Raw genomic sequence first — 16,930 nt, forward strand, 5'->3', positions numbered from 1 at the left:
AGATTTGGGATGTCTATCTGCTCACTGCCCTTGGTCCCTTCACGCTAGGCAGACCCTAGCCCTGAACAAGCCGATTGCAGCATAATATAGTGGTAATGGCACAGGCTGTAGAATTACACAGACCTTGAGTTAAAGCCCAGGTCTGCCGCTGACTAGCTGTGTGACACTGGGCAAGTTACTTAGCCTCTCTGAGCCTTAGTCTCCTTATCTGTAAAATAATAGCTCTAAAATAATACATATCGAATCCGGTTGTTGTAAAGATTAAGAAAAATAAAGTAACCATACTTAAAATACTTGGCATATAATAGATGCTCAGTTATGTTAATTTCATTTTCTAATTAGGTTACCTAGAAATCTTCAGGAGGGTGGAGGAGTGGTAGCAAGTGAAAAGGGAGAAAAAGAAAAGTGGTAGCATTTTGTATCTGGGAAGTATCCTGCCTCAGGTATTTTACAATTATCCTGAGCTAACATTAAATAATTTAAGTGGGTCAGCTGCACTGGGAGAGCCATGCTTGAATAGATACAGTCTCTCACTTGAGAGGCAAACCAACAAGGATCTCAAGATCAATGGTGACTGTTTGTTTCTCATTAATTTACTGGTATGACTGTATGGTCCTTAATTTCTTTCCCTATAATATCTAAAGTCCACGTAATGCAATCTCATCACTGAGTTAGTGAATGAAGTGCTTTAACATTTGATTGTGACTATTGTGGTTTGGAGAGGCTCTCGTCTTTGAGAATGTAGTAAGTAATTTTTTTTTATATATATATAATTTATTGAGTTCTGATGATAGCAAGCACTGTGCTAAACTTCTACATGCATTGTCTCATTTCTTCCTATGAATTCAGTGCTATCGCCCCCATTTTCCAGATAACGAAATTGAGGCTCGGGTACGTAGAGTGGCGAGATCACTCAGCACTCAGTGATAGAACAGGAATTTGAGCTCAGCTTAGCCAGCTCCCGAGCCTGAGTTCTTAATGCGCAGTACTGGTTCTCTGCACCTTGGTTTTGGTTATAAGTTTTTGAGACAGGCAACATAAGAAATGAATCCCCAGGAAAATCTGTGCTTAGAATGTCTCATTTGATAAAGGATAATCTCACAGCGTTCGTGCACCCACACGACGTTGCTGCACGGGCTTGGATGCAAAGCCGCAGAATTACAGGAAGAAAAATAGTAGAATAACAGATACACTATCTCCTTGGATACAACAACTCTTCTGATTACCTACTTAGAGGATAATAGCGATGAAGGGTTTCGCAGATGAATCCGTGAAAAAGAGAAACTGGAAATTGTGTCCCACCTTTAGACTCTTCAGCGTTTCTCATCTTAGTCAAAATTGTGCTCATTCCAGTTGTCTGTTGCTGTGTGGGGTCGTGTGTGCATGTGTGTGGAATATTTTGGCCTGCTCCAGAAAACCACATTTGGTGACCAATTGTAGGTATTATCAATGACTCCTGATGATATGTGAAGTATTTTCCGTCCATTGACCTATGTACCGATAACAGGAACCAACGTGATCTCTAATCACAAATTGACCTGTTCTTCCAGAAACCATTTATTCTGTTTGGTGAGTTTCATTATATTCCAGACTGTGCTTCATGTGTACCTTTTTCTTTTTGAATTCATCCTGTGTGTAAATGGAAAAAAAAACAAAAAACATTTAAATATCATGTCTCTTTTGACTAAAAGCATATCTGCATTAATATCTCATATTTTTCTTTTTCATTCTCTGTTTTCAGCTCCAGGGTTCCTTGAAAAGAAAACAGGTGGTTAACCTGTCTCCTGTCAACAGTAAGAGGCCCAATGGCTTTGTTGACAACTCATTCCTTGATATCAAGAGAATCCGCGTCGGGGAGAACCTCTCTGCAGGACAAGGGGGCCTCCAAGTAAATAATGGACAAAATCAGATTATGTCAGGGAGCTTGCCCATGAGCCAAGCACCCCTGCGGAAGACTAACACTCTGCCATCCCATACACATCCTCCTGGAAATGGTATCTTTAACATGGGCTTAAAGGAAGTGAAGAAGGAACCAGGAGAGACTCTATCTTGCAGTAAGCACATGGATGGCCAGATGACCCAGGAGAGCATGTTTTCCAATAGGTACGGAGAGGACCCTGTAGAGCAGCTGATGGACCCAGAGCTGCAGGAACTGTTCAATGAACTGACCAACATATCTGTGCCTCCCATGAGTGACCTGGAGCTGGAGAACATGATCAATGCCACCATCAAGCAGGATGACCCATTTAACATTGACTTGGGTCAGCAAAGCCAGAGGAGCACTCCCAGGCCCTCCTTGCCCATGGAGAAGACAGTGATCAAGAGTGAATACTCGCCGGGCCTAACCCAGGGCCCCTCGGGCTCCCCTCAGCTGAGGCCCCCATCAGCTGGCCCTGCATTCTCCATGGCCAACTCCGGGCTCTCCGCTTCGTCCCCGGTCCCTTCTGTCCCTCAGAGTCAGGCTCAGCCTCAGACAGCCTCGGGAGCGAGCCGGGCCCTGCCGAGCTGGCAGGAAGTATCCCATGCCCAGCAGCTCAAGCAGATCGCGGCCAACCGTCAGCAGCATGCCCGGCTGCAGCAGCACCAGCCTACCACCTGGTCGGCCTTGCCCTCCTCCACGGGGCCATCGCCAGGTCCGTTTGGGCAGGAGAAAATCCCCAGCCCTTCTTTCGGTCAGCAGCCATTCAGCCCGCAGAGCTCCCCGATGCCTGGGGTGGCGGGCGGCGGCAGCCAGTCGAAGGTGATGGCTAACTACATGTACAAGGCCAGCCCGTCGGCCCAGGGAGGGCACCTGGACGTGCTCATGCAGCAGAAGCCTCAGGATCTCAGTCGGAGTTTCATGAACGCCCCGCACACAGCCATGGAGCCCCGGCATGGCAACACTAAGCCTTTGTTCCATTTTAACTCAGATCAAGCAAGCCCGCAGATGCCTTCTGTTTTGCCTTCCCAGGCTAAGCCATCTCTCCTGCACTACACCCCGCAGCCGCCGCAGCCGCCCCCGCAGCCGCCCCAGCAGCCCCCGCAGCCGCCCCCGCAGCCCCCGCAGCCGCAGAGCTCCATTTCAGGCCAGCAGCCCCCGCCGCCGCCGCCGCCGCCGCAGTCCCAGCCCGCCCAGCCCCTGTCCAGCCAGCCTTTGCTAAGGTCCCCCTTGCCGCTGCAGCAAAAGATCCTGCTTCAGAAAATGCAGAACCAGCCCATCACAGGCCTGGGGTATCAAGTCTCCCAGCAGCACCGACAGGTAAGACGTAAGTTTGCTACCCCAAACGCAGAGGACCCGGAGACCATTTAGCCTGGTCCTTATGCTCTGGTTGCAACTTCCGTGTTGGGGCAGAATCAAGACCGCGAAGATAGTGGTGGTCCTGTCGGATTCCCGCGAAGGCCTCCTGAAGCCCAGCTCACACCGGGCATCTGGAGGCAAGAGCTAGTATTTCCTTGTAGATCATTCCTCTCGTTGGGATCTGCAGCGGTCAAAGGCTCTTGCTTATTCAGAATGTTGCATTGTAATTCGTGACCTTTCATGACATGTCGGTTGGCAGTAAGATTCGGATACACCTGATGTTTATTCCTCCAGTCAGTAAGTCGGTCATTAAGTCCACATGCGCGTCCTGAGTACCTGCCATGTGCAAGATGTTGTGATTATGCTGAAAACTGAAATAAGTCCAGACATGATATTAAGAGTATTTAATGACCCGTCTACATCCACACCAACCAATTGAAATGCCCGAATGCCGAACGCATTGTAATAGATCCTGCTGTGACTCCATGCTGGTGCATTAAATAAGACATGGTCCCTGTTTTCAGGCACAGTCTGGAGAGAGAGAGAGACAGGCTTTAAAACTCTCATTTGAATACTAAGTGGAAAGGCTAATAACATGAGAGCACAGAGGTTGGGTGTCTTACCGTGCAAGGCAAAATCAGGGAAGTCTTTTGGAGAAAGTAATGCCTGCATTAAGTGTTAAATGATGAAATCGTCATCACTACAAACAGGAAAAAAATATCAGTGGTTACCTTATATCCTGTGATTAACATAAAGCAGAGGTTTTATTCTGCCCCAGACATGAATAGCATGAAGAGATAGTTCGGTGCCTCCAGAGCACACACTAGTGAGGAATTTCAGATCCCCAGGGAATTTGAGAGCGGAAACTCCTCCTGGAAGGAAGAAAGTCTGAACGTTGCTTTGTGCGTGTAATTTGACGGGTCTCTGTTAGTGGGCAAGCACAAAGACAACACATTACACGTCAAAACAATATGTCAGGATATTATGACGGCACTGAGCCTAATTCCAATCACATTCCTAGAGTAGTTTTCGTGGCTACTGCCCAGACAAGAATGCCACAAGCACCACAGACCGTGGCCAAGCTAACCTTTGCCCTAGATGTGTGCCAGGAGAAAACTGTGCTCAGCTAGCATTCGAGAGCTCTGCACCAAGGAAAGCTTTGAGCTCTTATCCACTTAAGAAGTGTGGGGGGTTAAAAAAAAAGTGTGGGTTTTTTTTTTAATTGTAGTTGATGAAGAATGGACTTGAGCAGAGTCATGTGTATATTTTACAAAGTTCCTTTTTAACAGGTAATTTGGGGATCATTGATAAACGGTATTGTGGAACTACTTCCTAATGGCGTGGGTTGTCATTTTGGTTTGGATGAATCTAGGTTCAAATTCTTACTCTGACATTCACTAGCTGTGTGACCTCAAGCAAGTCACTGGACCTCATGAAGCCTGTTTTCTCTCCTGTAAACGGGGGTGATAATAATATAGCCTAGGATTTTTTTTTTTTTTTTAGAATAAAATTAAGGAGCACCTGGGTAGCTCAGTTTGTTAAGCGTCCCACTCTTGATTTCAGCTCAAGTCATGATCTCAGGGTGGTGGGATCGAGCCCCGTGTCGGGCTCTGTGCTCATCAGGGAGCCTGCTTGAGATTCTCTCTCTTCCTGTGCCTCTGCCTTCCCCCCAACATGTGCACTCACACTCTCTCCGCCCCTAAAATAAATTAATAAATATCTTAAAAATGAAATAATTTTGCACCCAGAGTTTAGAATAAAGCTGGCAGTTATTATGATTATCATGGAAAGAGCCATATATGATCTCAGAATATTTTTAACAAGTATTACTCTTATGTAGGAGATGGAGTAAATCTCAAGTTCTAACATAAAGAGTTTTGGAGGAATAAAAGAAAACTATCCTTCATTATTTTTTGTCCAGCAGTATAGTGAGTGGGTAGTGATTTACCCTCCCTAAGCCCAGATTTCTGATCATAAAAATGGAAATAATAAATAATGGGATATTAATAAAAGGTAGTGTTTATTATTGACCCTGTAACTGGCATGACTTCTGTCTCTCTTCCTTATGGTATCTCATTTCACCCGTATGAAGGAAATCCCATTGTTCTCATCTTACAGGGGATGCAAGTGAGGCACAGAGAGGCTAAGTAACTTTTCCAAAGTCACACAGATAAGAAGTAGCAGAGCTGGGATTCGCATGGTCTGTTGTGCTTTTAGCCACTGGCTGTACAGCTCATAGGGAGGATTTGTTGGGAAATGAATGACCACTTACAGACCATTGTGAAATTCTCAAAAAGAATATTTCCTCTAATAGTGAGCCATATTTACATAATCTACAGGGTAGATGAAGTCCTTTGGGGATAAAGAAAGTCTTAAACTCTAACCTTCAGAGTTGTTATAGAAAAGAATAAAAAAATATCTGTGTGACTGTTGACCTTCCTGAGGGTGAACATTATGGAGCTAACCAAAGTAAGCCATTTACAACAGGAAATATGTCTCTTTGGTCACCCCGTCAGCCCTTCTTTGGGAGCCTTCCTGCCATCCTCGGTCCTGTTTCCGGCTCCATTTCTCCTATCTACAACTGTACACCACACTCATGACCTCTTCGTCCCCATCAAAGCTTCCAGAACCCAAGCACACCAGTGGGTGCTGATGGCCAAATCAACATACAACTTTCAGTGTCTTAGATGATATTTAACTGTTTCCAGTGCCTATGACACATGATGCCAAGATAATTTTCCTCTTTTCAAGAAAGCTCTTAAAAAGTGGTGGAAGTGGCAGCAGTATTTCAAGCCAAAGGCCCCTTCTATACATGCCAGACATGGCGACCCATTTACGGCTTTATCCTAACTTTGTAGATTGAATCAAATTGTCCCTTCCTGTTCAACAGTTCCAAGAGGGAGGATTCGGAAGTCCTGTGTTTGAGTTGTAAGCAAGTGTACCAGAGCTCTATGGTCAAATAAGTGGTGCCCTCTTAACAGCATTCACCTTTGGGGGGCTGGACTTATGCTAATAAGGGTGCTGTTGTTCAGCATGGTTACAGGGTTTTGCTCTGGGGATTATTGTCTTCAGAGCTTTTAGCACATTGAGTGGATTATTACCAGTGCAGTAATATTCATCCTGGCAAGGTGATCTTTGAAAACAGTCAAGATGGGTAATGCTGCTTTGGGTCAAAAACAAGGAATAAGTGATAGGATAGGACTGGATTTCAGATATGGCTTGTGAACTTTCTCTGAAGGCAATAAAGTAAATAAATGAGTTGCTTTCCAAGATGGTAATTTTGAGAAGCAACTTTCATTTGGATGTGCATATTTTTAAGGTTTTTCTAATTCTTATTGTCTCATCTAGTATATTACTAAGTATTGTCAGCTCAGGGAGGGTAGTTTTAACCCCACCGTTTATAGTAGACAGTACAAAGTGTGTTCTCATTTCCAATTAGCAAAATCTCTGTTACTCATGACCAAAGCCACAGGAGGGGAAAGATGGGGAATTAAGCAATTCTTAAGTTTATCAACTAGAGTGTCCTAAATGAAAGCACTAGTCATAAATTTTTTTCTGCATGTCATACTCAATTTGTGTCAAACATAGGAAGACTTATTATGGGATTTTTCTAATTGGAATTCTTTCACCTTGGAAATGGTGGAAACCTTGGCTTTCTGCTACAAGATGGTAGATTGAATTTGTCGATCAGTTGCTTGTAATTTAACTAGCAGAGTGTGCAAAGATGGCCTTCTCGTCACCCTTCAGAACTCTGCACCCAGACAAATCTGCATGCTCAGGCAAAGAATATACTGGGGGGAGTCTGTGTCCCTCTGTCTTAATTGGGTACCCATCTCCATTCTCCTAGATGTGAATGGTGCCTGAGAGATGGATGCAGCATAATCAAATTGTTAGAGACCTCTTTATCGTTTCATGCCTGGGGTGGTTTCAAGTAAGCCCTTCTCCAGATACTGAGAGAACAAATGGTATTTGGTATTTCACAAAATGTCTTCAGTGACTCTGTCTTGCTAAGGTTTGGGGCTTGGCAAATGGAAATACCTCCTGGCTATAATTTCCTTTCCTTTCTGATTTAAAGGTTATGGGAGAGGGCAGGAGAGGGATATAATGTATGCAGTTCTGATTTATCTTCAAGTCACTGGATACTTGTTTAAGGTGTGAAAGAGTTATTGGTTCACTAGGGCTTGTGAGAGTTCAATCCAAAAGCTCTAACCTCTTGAACCAAGAAGTGATCTTTGTCAGAGCTGTATAATCAGAAACTTAAAAGTGTGAATTTTTTTTCTAACATTAGATCCATGAAACTCAAGTGGATTCTATATTTGGTTTAGAATTATCCCATCTCTAAAAATTCTGAAAGGGAACACAGCCAGGGAATGGATGGTTTGTTATGACCGAAACATAAATTTGTACATTTCCTCCTTAGTTTAAAGCCAAGCTCCTCAATCATATATTAAGAACCTCACCCCGCTCTCTCTGCCTAGCCAAGTTTATCCTTCACTACTTTATATATCAACCCTTGGCATAAAACAGGCAAGTCTCATGTTCTCCCCCCTTCTTCTTTAAGGTAATTTTGGATATATCTGATCTTAAAGATGAACACCCAGTTGAGGGTGAAGGAATCGTGGACCTCTCCTAGACTGACAAATCCTTATAATTGCCCAGTGAAAGTGCCAGAGAAGAGATAGAACCTTGAATCAGCTGGGAATGCCTTTTCTAGTGGGAAAATAATCATGAATTCAATGTTCTGCAACAATATAACACCCAAGTCACCCCCTTTGCCGGGGGCCATAGACTGGCTAAATAGTCAGCCAGTTAGACTAGTGCTGGGCTTCAGGTTTAAGGGCTAGAACCGGGTCAAAAGAAGTCAGGAGCATGAAGGGCCAAACACAAGGCCAAGCCAATGTCCTAGACAAGCTGGGACACAAAACTGGTATACTCACAATCCAGGAGTGAAGCCAAAAGATGGTAATAAACCTATGGTCATGGGGCAGATATAAATGATATAAAATCTAAAGTGAAGTTAGGATAGAGACCCAAGAGATGCTAGGTGATCACTGCAAACGACCCTTAACAATTTGGTGATTTCCATTATGACTCACTTTGGCTGGGCTATGCTGGCAAGAAGGATGAGGTCTGATACATACTGAGGATTGTCCGTGGCAGACCAGGAATATTATGTTTGCGTTTTCATTTTATTTTTGATATTTCATCATTTATCTTTTCGGTTTAAAAGAAAATAAAAATTTGTTTTTAATATTCCATAATACCAGTGCTAGGGCTAAGAGTCCAAATAAATTTCCAGACATAGATGTTAATATGACCTGTACTGAAGAATCTTGATTGGCAAAATTAGCAGGAGGGGGATTTTGCATGTGTCTTGTTAGTTTCCGTTAGTTGATTTGTTGGCTTTCACCTTAGTACCCGCTCTGTGCCAACATGCAAACTCCCCTTTGAGGGCACTGAGGCTCAGAGAGGTTAAATAACTTGCTCAGAACTACAATTAGTAACTGGTCTGAGTTTAAGCCCAGTGTTAATAACCACTGTGCTGCATAAGTTAAGGAACTAGGTAGAAGTGGTTGGGGTTGTGTTAACAGGGCCTTCGCTAGGATATCTGTTCAAAATTTCATGATTGTCTACGTGCCCAGTTTATTTCTACCTCAGAGAAAATGTAAGCCAGTTCTGATGCAGGGAGGGATCTTCAAGCAAATTCACTGAAGTTGCCTTGTCTGAATCCACAGATCTTTATGTTTCCCCATCTGCCCAACCAAGAGCCATGAACTAAAGATAAAGATCTTAGGCTAAATTGAGTACCGCCCCATTTTGAACTCTACCAATAGTTTTTATTCATTCATTCAAAAAAATGTTTGTTGAGGGCTTCTATATGTCAGGTACAGTCCTGGACACTGATACCACTTCTACTCAGAACAAAGACAATACGGTAAGGGAAAAAAATAAAATTAAAAAATGTTTTTTAAAAAATTAAATAATCAGAGAGTATTTTCAAATTGAGCTGTTTTCATCATACTGCAGGCTTGGTTTATTCTTGCTTCTGTTGCTAGGCTGATTTGCTTCCGGGCTTCTTGGTACCTCTGATCCCAGATAAAAATGGGAGAATACCCAGGGGAGTGGTATGTGACTTTGTTTTTTGAGGAAAAAATTCAGGAGTTTGGTTAGCTTTTTTAAATGATGAAGAAAATTCATTCCCATTCTTGTTCTTTAACATGATCCATCAAGATTTAAGAACTGTCCAGGGTCACTTTTAAGAGTTTCCCAGTGGGATAAAACCATAATTCGTGCATACATTCATATGATGAGAGTTTCATGAGCACCTACGATGTGCCAGGAATTAGAGATGAAAAGATCATGTGATGCAAAGAACCCTCTTTGTACCCATCTAAAAGATCAGGAAGGTATGGTCGCAACCCCTTCATCAAGGGGTTGAAGGTAAGTATCCCTGATACTTACTGGATTCTTACTGGGCGCATATACGACAGTCTGCTCTGTAGAATAACTGAACCCAAATCACATGGGCTTCTCCCGTAAGTCTACAAGTTCAACTTTGAATGTGTTATTTTAACCTTTTACAGAGTAGAGCTCTATTTTGCTGGATATCCCACTTTCGTGTCTGTTTTATTTTGTCATCCTAGTATGTAATAGCTCAGAACACAATAGAATGAATTGGCATAAAGCAACAATTAACTCCTGTATCCCTCAATAAAGAAATCAACACAATAACAAGAAGAACATGTTAGCCTTGGAATCATAATGCGTAGGGTTTAAATCCACACTTAGGGGAATGACTTCTATTATTCTCATCCCAAGGTCTTTGTCAGTGTGTTGCATCCATCAACAAGAGCTGTGCATTTAAAGCATTAATGCGTAATTCGGCCTGTTGAATACGAAGTTTCCAACTAGGGAAAAAAAAGGGGTATGAGGTTAAGAAATAGATTTGATCCCAGGGATGGAAATGCAAGAGGGTTAATGGAAAATCTGACAGATATTTAACTATAATGTGCATTAATGTAGGTGACTCAAACAATCCCCTTTGCACCCATTCTAATTAGTTCTGCCTTTTCTAATCAGATGTCAGTTGTTATCAGTTTGGTAGAGGGGTGATGGTTTCTTTTTGTGAAATCGAAAGGAAGCAACAACCCATTTCGCAGGTACACTAATCAGTAAATTTTCACGTTAATGGTTAATTAAAGTCAGGCACAGAAATTGGAGATTCAGAAGGTGTTTATTATAAGGAGTTCTCGATCTGAAACAAAAAACTGCACAAATGTTTAGACTACCAGGATCAGAGAGATGTAATGGGAGTGAATCATCTTACTCTTTTACAGTGCATTTTAAGCAGGGAAGACCAAACTTACACACCCCGAGCCTAGGTAGCTCTCTGGATACTAATTAGAGAACTCCGGCTGAATATTTGCATTTCATGCAATGAATCTGAACAATAAAGTGGCACTTTATTCTCCAAGCAATAAATTGAGTAGAGCATAATAGAGGGAAGCCAATGACTACTTTCCTGTGCATCCTGCAAAATCAAGTTTCAAGGTCCCCGAGGAAGAAAGAATGGGGGTGGTTGACCTGTTTCCCTTTCTTTCTGCTGCTAATTCCCTCCACCCTGAATCACTGGCATTTTCCACAGTTTGCTTTTCACAGGAGCTTAAGTTCAGCTCCACCTTTAGGAAACATGAACTTCATAAACAGGGAGCTTTTTTGGCCCTTCTTCTTGGTAGTCCACAGGTCTGTGTAGGTGCACACGTGAGCATGTGGGCTTCATGCTCCGGTCTTGGGCTCCCATTCCTACTTTGTGTCTCGGGGTCTTTGTCCTGTTCCCCCTCCCCTTGGCTGTACCCTCTCCTCTTTCCCCCTTTCCCTACAGATCAGTTTTGAACTTGCCTCTTTTCCCTGACCTCCTGGAGACCTGTTCTATGGCAAGCCTTAAGTGGGAGTTGGGGGAGGAGAGGACATTTCGCCACTGAAGTTGTTATTGGCCACAAGCATGAAGAGACTTTTCCTGGAAAAGGATCCGTGTTGGGGAGAGCCATGAGGCTAAATGAGCTGGCAGGCCCATCTCTCTATCCCACAGCCTCTGGCACAAAGGAGTGAATTCTGAATGGACATACCCATGGGCAGAACATATCCTGAAGAGCTTCTAACCATTGTCCCTTCTCATGTCAAGTGCTGGCTAACCTGGCCTGCCTCCTTCCAGTCTTGCCAACCTGCCGCTGGAGTGAGCATGCTAAAATAGGAATGTGGTCATGTCTGTCACCTGCCTGAGGCCCATAAATGATCTTCATTTTCTCAGAATAAAATCCAAATCCTTATGTAGCTTATAAAGCTCTACATGACCCAGCTCCTGCCAAGATTTATTGGTTTCCAGTCCCAGCTTTTTTATTCCTTGACTCCCACCCACTCATTCACTCATCTTTACCTGCCAAGTTCACACACACACTGCACTCTGGCTCCTGCCATAAAAAGTGTACTCCAATTCCTGAGAAGTACCATGCTTTTCCTCACCCTCAGGTCTTCAAATATGTTGTTCCTTCTGTCTAGAACATTCTACCGCTCTACTCTGCACAGCTAACCTAACTCTATGCTTTCTCAGTCTCAGCTGAGACATTTGATCCACAAGGTTTCCCTGGCTTCCCAGTCTGGACTCGCTCCCATCGTGTACTCTCTGGCAGCTACCTCTGCTTCCTCTCTGTTGGCTGATATCAGCCCTCATCTATCTTTGTTCTTGTGTGTCTTCCTCAACGAGACTGCAGGCTACTTGAAGGCAAGGATGGTGTCCATCTTGTTCACCATTGTATTCCAACCTCTGACATGGCTACTATGTGGGATATTTATTGAACAATGAACAAATGAATTACAACATTGACCCATCATCCACTCTTCTGTTCTGGGCAGTTAAGGACGCCAACACATCACCCTGTCCTCCCAAGAAGGAAGGAACAGAAGCTACCTTTTCCACCTTCCTCCATAACAAGTCTGCTCTTAAAACACCATTTGCCCATGGATCTGCACCAACAGTTACAATTTTCAGGGATAGAAACTAGAGAATTCACTCTCAGCTGCCCCATGGGTTAAACCTGTGGAAGGAGAGTGTGCAGAGGCACTCTTCTTGGAGCCTGGACTGACCTATATCACGGGGAATCGTACGGGTAAGAGTCAACTAAGAGAATTTTATCAACAATTTTCCAAATGATTCTTTTCTTTTATGAAACATATATGGAACACCAATAATTTACCAGCAGTGACCAAGACACAACCCCTACCCATAGGTAATGGACACAAACAAGTGATTATGTAGTGTTATAAGGTTTCTGATAGAAGTGACCATAGGATATTTGGAGAATGCAAAAATAAAGCGCCTGTTATAGCTTTGGGAACTAAAAAAGGCTTCCTGGATGAGGCATCATTTGATGGCCGCCCACACCTCTTCCTCACCTCTGCCTCTGTCTCTGCTGCTCCCCGTGTGCTTGCATTATTGCAAGCCTCCCTCCTTTCAACTCGCTTGTCCCTCCCAGTAATGGGCTGGATCACGTGTCTAAGAAATTCTGCCTTGTTCCATGCTTCGTAGGGCCGAGGCCAGTGGCTGTGGTTCCATTTATCTCTGTTGCTTTGGCCAAGCCTTCTCCCTGGAAATGCACCTTCACCCCAGATCCAGTCACTCCCCGAGGCTCTCCTGCACTGGACTGGCTCTCCTCCCTATGAATGTCTTTTGCCCAACGACTCCCTTTTCCCTCCTGGCCATGGGATCCTGCCCACCTGCTTGGACAGTTCCAAGGTGTCTTAGAACCCCAGCCTCTGCCCTAACTGCCCATGTTGCTGTCATCACCCCTTCTCACGCTCTGAAACAAGTAAAGTTTGTTTCTTCCTCCTCTAGTGCATACAACAGAGTGCCAGTTCTTTCGGTACCATTCTGATATTGTATGATAATTTTGTTTAGGTGTCTGTTTTTGTCCAATGAACCAGGAATTCCTAGAGTTGGGACTGTGGAATTTCTTTTTCTTCTCTGAACTCACAAAGCATTTTGTATCTCTCATTGCATTCATTGCTTTATACCTTGAATTATAATTAAGTCTATGAATTATAATTAAGTCTATATGTCAACCCCTCCACTAAATTGCAAGCTCCTTGAGACCAGAGTGTGCGTATAATTTATCTTTGTACCTCCAAGGGCTAACAGAGTACCTGAGAGAAAGTCCCAACATAAGGACACAGAAACAGAAGGAGAGGAAGGGAGAACAAAGGAAGGAAGGGAAAGAAGCTTCAGTGTGTGTGTGTTACAGGTTGTATGGTCTTGAAATCAATGGAAAAGAAATAGGGTTGAATAACTTCTGACATCAATCTGAATAGAAAATATACATTATTGAGAATTTATGCATTGTTTACCTTAATGACCAGATAGCCTTGGTCAAATTACTTGGATTCTCTGAAACTGAGCTGCATTATCTGTACAGTAAGAATTACAACACTATTTTTCAGGATTGTTGAAAAAATTCCATGAAATAACCCATGAGACTGTGAACAAATGTAGGGCCTGCACCTTGTAGGCAATTCATAAGTGTTAGCTTGCTTTCCTTTGCAAACTAAGGACCACCAGAAACAAATCCACTAAAACAATCTGAATTAAATGTTAGTAGACCCTTGCAATGGTTGAATTCCAAAACTGAGCTTCCATTTAACTTTGAGTTTCCAGGTAACTAAGGCAAAAAGAAATTATATGGGGGATATAGAGGTTCTTTTTCTTCAGTATGAGAGAGAGCATGCCAGTTCATCAGTGGAGACAAACTATTTCCTGGAAATGAATTCAAAGGTACATTTATCACTGGGGGAATTAGGTAACACGATGGACATCTTCCACTGAACATTTTGCGAAGACATCATGACACTGTTTACTTTGAAGTTTTTGTTATTAAGCTGCATTGTAAAATCCAAGGCCAAAACACTGGATTTTAATTCGGTGAATACTTTTCCCTGGGAAGCTGAGATAATGGGGTACAGATGTCATGTTTTCTGAAGCTCTGTATCAATGGTTTTTGCACTTTGTTTGAGTAAGAATACGTCTCTCTTCCCTTCCCCCTTTCAAGGTTTCCCCGTGACACCTCCCTGGAGCTTAGATTCCTTCAGGACGGGCTTCAAACCTGGGTTCTGGCTTATCCCAAGGTAGAGTTTAGAGACTATATGGGAATGCATAATTAAAATTCCCGTTAGACTGCCTCACTCAAATCTCAATGTCTCAAATGAGGCTCTGGCAAACCCAAGCACGTGTAAAGTAGATGAGACCTATGGAATGTCTACCTCTGAGTCAGCTTTCAAGGAGAGCATTTCGAAAATCCTTTTAAGCTATAATCTTATCCCTCCATAGAGAACAAAGCTGTAAACTTCAGATGTGACCCCTCTGCTCACCAGACCAAGCTCATTAAAAATCACCATGAAAACATTCAGCAGTTGGTATAGTTATTTTTCAATCAACAAATATTTAAGCACTTCCCATACACAGAAAACCATGCCAACTGCTCTAAGAAAGGTACTGAGAGGGGTGTGCCATGTGGTGGGGGCTGCAAGGGAACGAGAAATAGAAGGCAAGGATTCTGGACCCAGACTCGTTGCTGAGTATTTTACCTTTAGTAATGAGACTTTGTTTACCCCCTTTGTTACAATTTTATTCTATAATCCTTGAATTTTATGACTCTAAAATGCAATTACTGTCCTCATCTTTAAATTTGTTCTTTTTATCACAGTAACACAGGCAAATAATTTAAAATGACAAGTCATGCTAAAAGGCAAAAGCTATTCCTTGGCACCCCCTTCCCTCAGCCCTCACCCCAGAGGAAACCACTTTCACCATTTTTGAGTTTCTTCTTCTGGTTGTTACCGTCGGATCGCTAAATTCATGCATGCCTCAGATCTCTTTGTTTGTTCCTTTTAAGCGGTATCTATTACATCTTATACAGTAGGTGAAGATTTTAGTCTTTCTCTGTCTTCCCCTTTGCCGCCACAAGGTTATGTCAAAAATTTGCCTAAGTCCATATCAGTGTCTTCAGAACTATGAAGACATAAGTAATGTTTACAGCTAAGACAAGCCAGAGTACTGTAAGCATAATTCCTCTGAAGAAGCTCCATGTCTAACTTTCTTTTCACTTGTGAAGTTTCCTTGAATCTCTGGATATGTCTTCTCATACCGTCCAACAGCTCTGTGAAACGTCTGTCAATTTTCCACCTGTAATTCCTGTCAGATAATCTGTTTGTTGTTTCTTTTCCTGGATGCATCTCCCCAGGAGCCCTCTCTCCCCAGCTACTGCCCTGACAGAGTTCTCTAGGCCCACGGATACTGCTGTCACCCTAGGACTTCCTGCCACCACGCTGGGAATGCCTTCATGTCTTTCCTTTATCAGACTCCCTGTTTCTGGGTCCCATGTGTGGCTCTGTTTGCTTTTTTAATCTCTCATTTTGGTGGATTGTGTCTGCTGATAGCTTCCCGACAAAGGATATATGAAAGGTAAAATGTTGAAACCCTCAGAGACATCATAACTCATTTGAGACAATAAGAAAAAGCTCAGAGCATCAAGAAAGAACATTGTTGAACATTGATAATGTCTTCCTACGTACATTTGGGGCTACGGAGTGTGCAAAGAAGGGATGAGAAAGGAAGCTTCATTTATTGAGCACCTACTATGGGCTGATTGGTTTTTCCATGACATTCCTAAGAAATAGTCATAATTTTCTAGTAATTGGCCTAAATCACACAGCTATCAGGCGGCGGAACTGGAATTCAGATCATGTTTGTCTGCTTCTAGGCGTGCTCCACACGCTGTGTCTCTCAGCCAAAAAGCATAAGTGCACAGTCCTTGCCCTCAAGGAGTTTGTTCACCCATGTCTTTAATCCAAATCAGACATTTGCTGCTTTCTCGCCCACTATACTAGCCTCATACTGTGTGTGTGATTTAATTCTGGTTAATGTAGTATCTATTTTCCTAGTTTCATGTACATTAAGTTTTATTATAATGTTTTTCTGTGAAATTCTGGAACAGAGCTATTTCCAAAGAAGATTTCAGTTCTTTTTTTTTAGATTTTATTTATTTGTTTATTTGCGAGAGAGAATGAGAGAGAGAGACCATGAGAGGGGGAAGGGTCAGAGGGAGAAGCAGACTCCCCGCTGAGCAGGGAGCCCAACGCGGGACTCGATCCCGGGACTCCAGGATCATGACCTGAGCCGAAGGCAGTCGCTTAACCAACTGAGCCACCCAGGCGCCCGAAGATTTCAGTTCTTGATCCCATTCCATTTATTAGGGATTAGGCAGGTACAGTCTGATCTGGTTACCGCTGAAAATGTGTTCATGGTTTTGCCCTTTTCCCTGGTGGATTTTGGGTTCTATGCCAGTCGGTTCATTTGCTGACATTTATCACATTTAGCTCCTGCCTCGGGGACATTCAGGATTATTGGTGGGGAACGACTCCTGGCCGTGGCCTGCAGTAGCAGGCTTCTCCAAGCTCTCTTCCCCCTGGAAATCTGTATTGGTATCTCTCTCCGAAACAGAACAGTAAGTACAAGGGGTAAAAACATAGGAAGGGATTTAAAAATGAATGGAAGAGGATAGAATCATTGTTTTTTTTATAGATCAGTTACTGACCAACGTGCAAACA

General features: G+C 43.1%; 1 protein-coding gene across 1 annotated transcript in view; it reads left to right on the forward strand.

Moving 5' to 3' along the window:
* MAML2 (mastermind like transcriptional coactivator 2) overlaps nucleotides 1–16,930 on the forward strand; it is a 337,243-nt gene that overhangs the window by 227,604 nt on the left and 92,709 nt on the right. Inside the window, exon 2 of the mRNA XM_032426188.1 lies at nucleotides 1,742–3,238. Coding sequence (XP_032282079.1) covers nucleotides 1,742–3,238 — 1,497 coding nt within the window. The remainder of the gene's footprint in view (nucleotides 1–1,741; nucleotides 3,239–16,930) is intronic.

The sequence above is a fragment of the Phoca vitulina genome, unplaced genomic scaffold, assembly GCF_004348235.1.
Source record: "Phoca vitulina isolate PV1807 unplaced genomic scaffold, GSC_HSeal_1.0 scaffold34, whole genome shotgun sequence".
In the NCBI taxonomy this organism is placed as follows: Eukaryota; Metazoa; Chordata; class Mammalia; order Carnivora; family Phocidae; genus Phoca; species Phoca vitulina.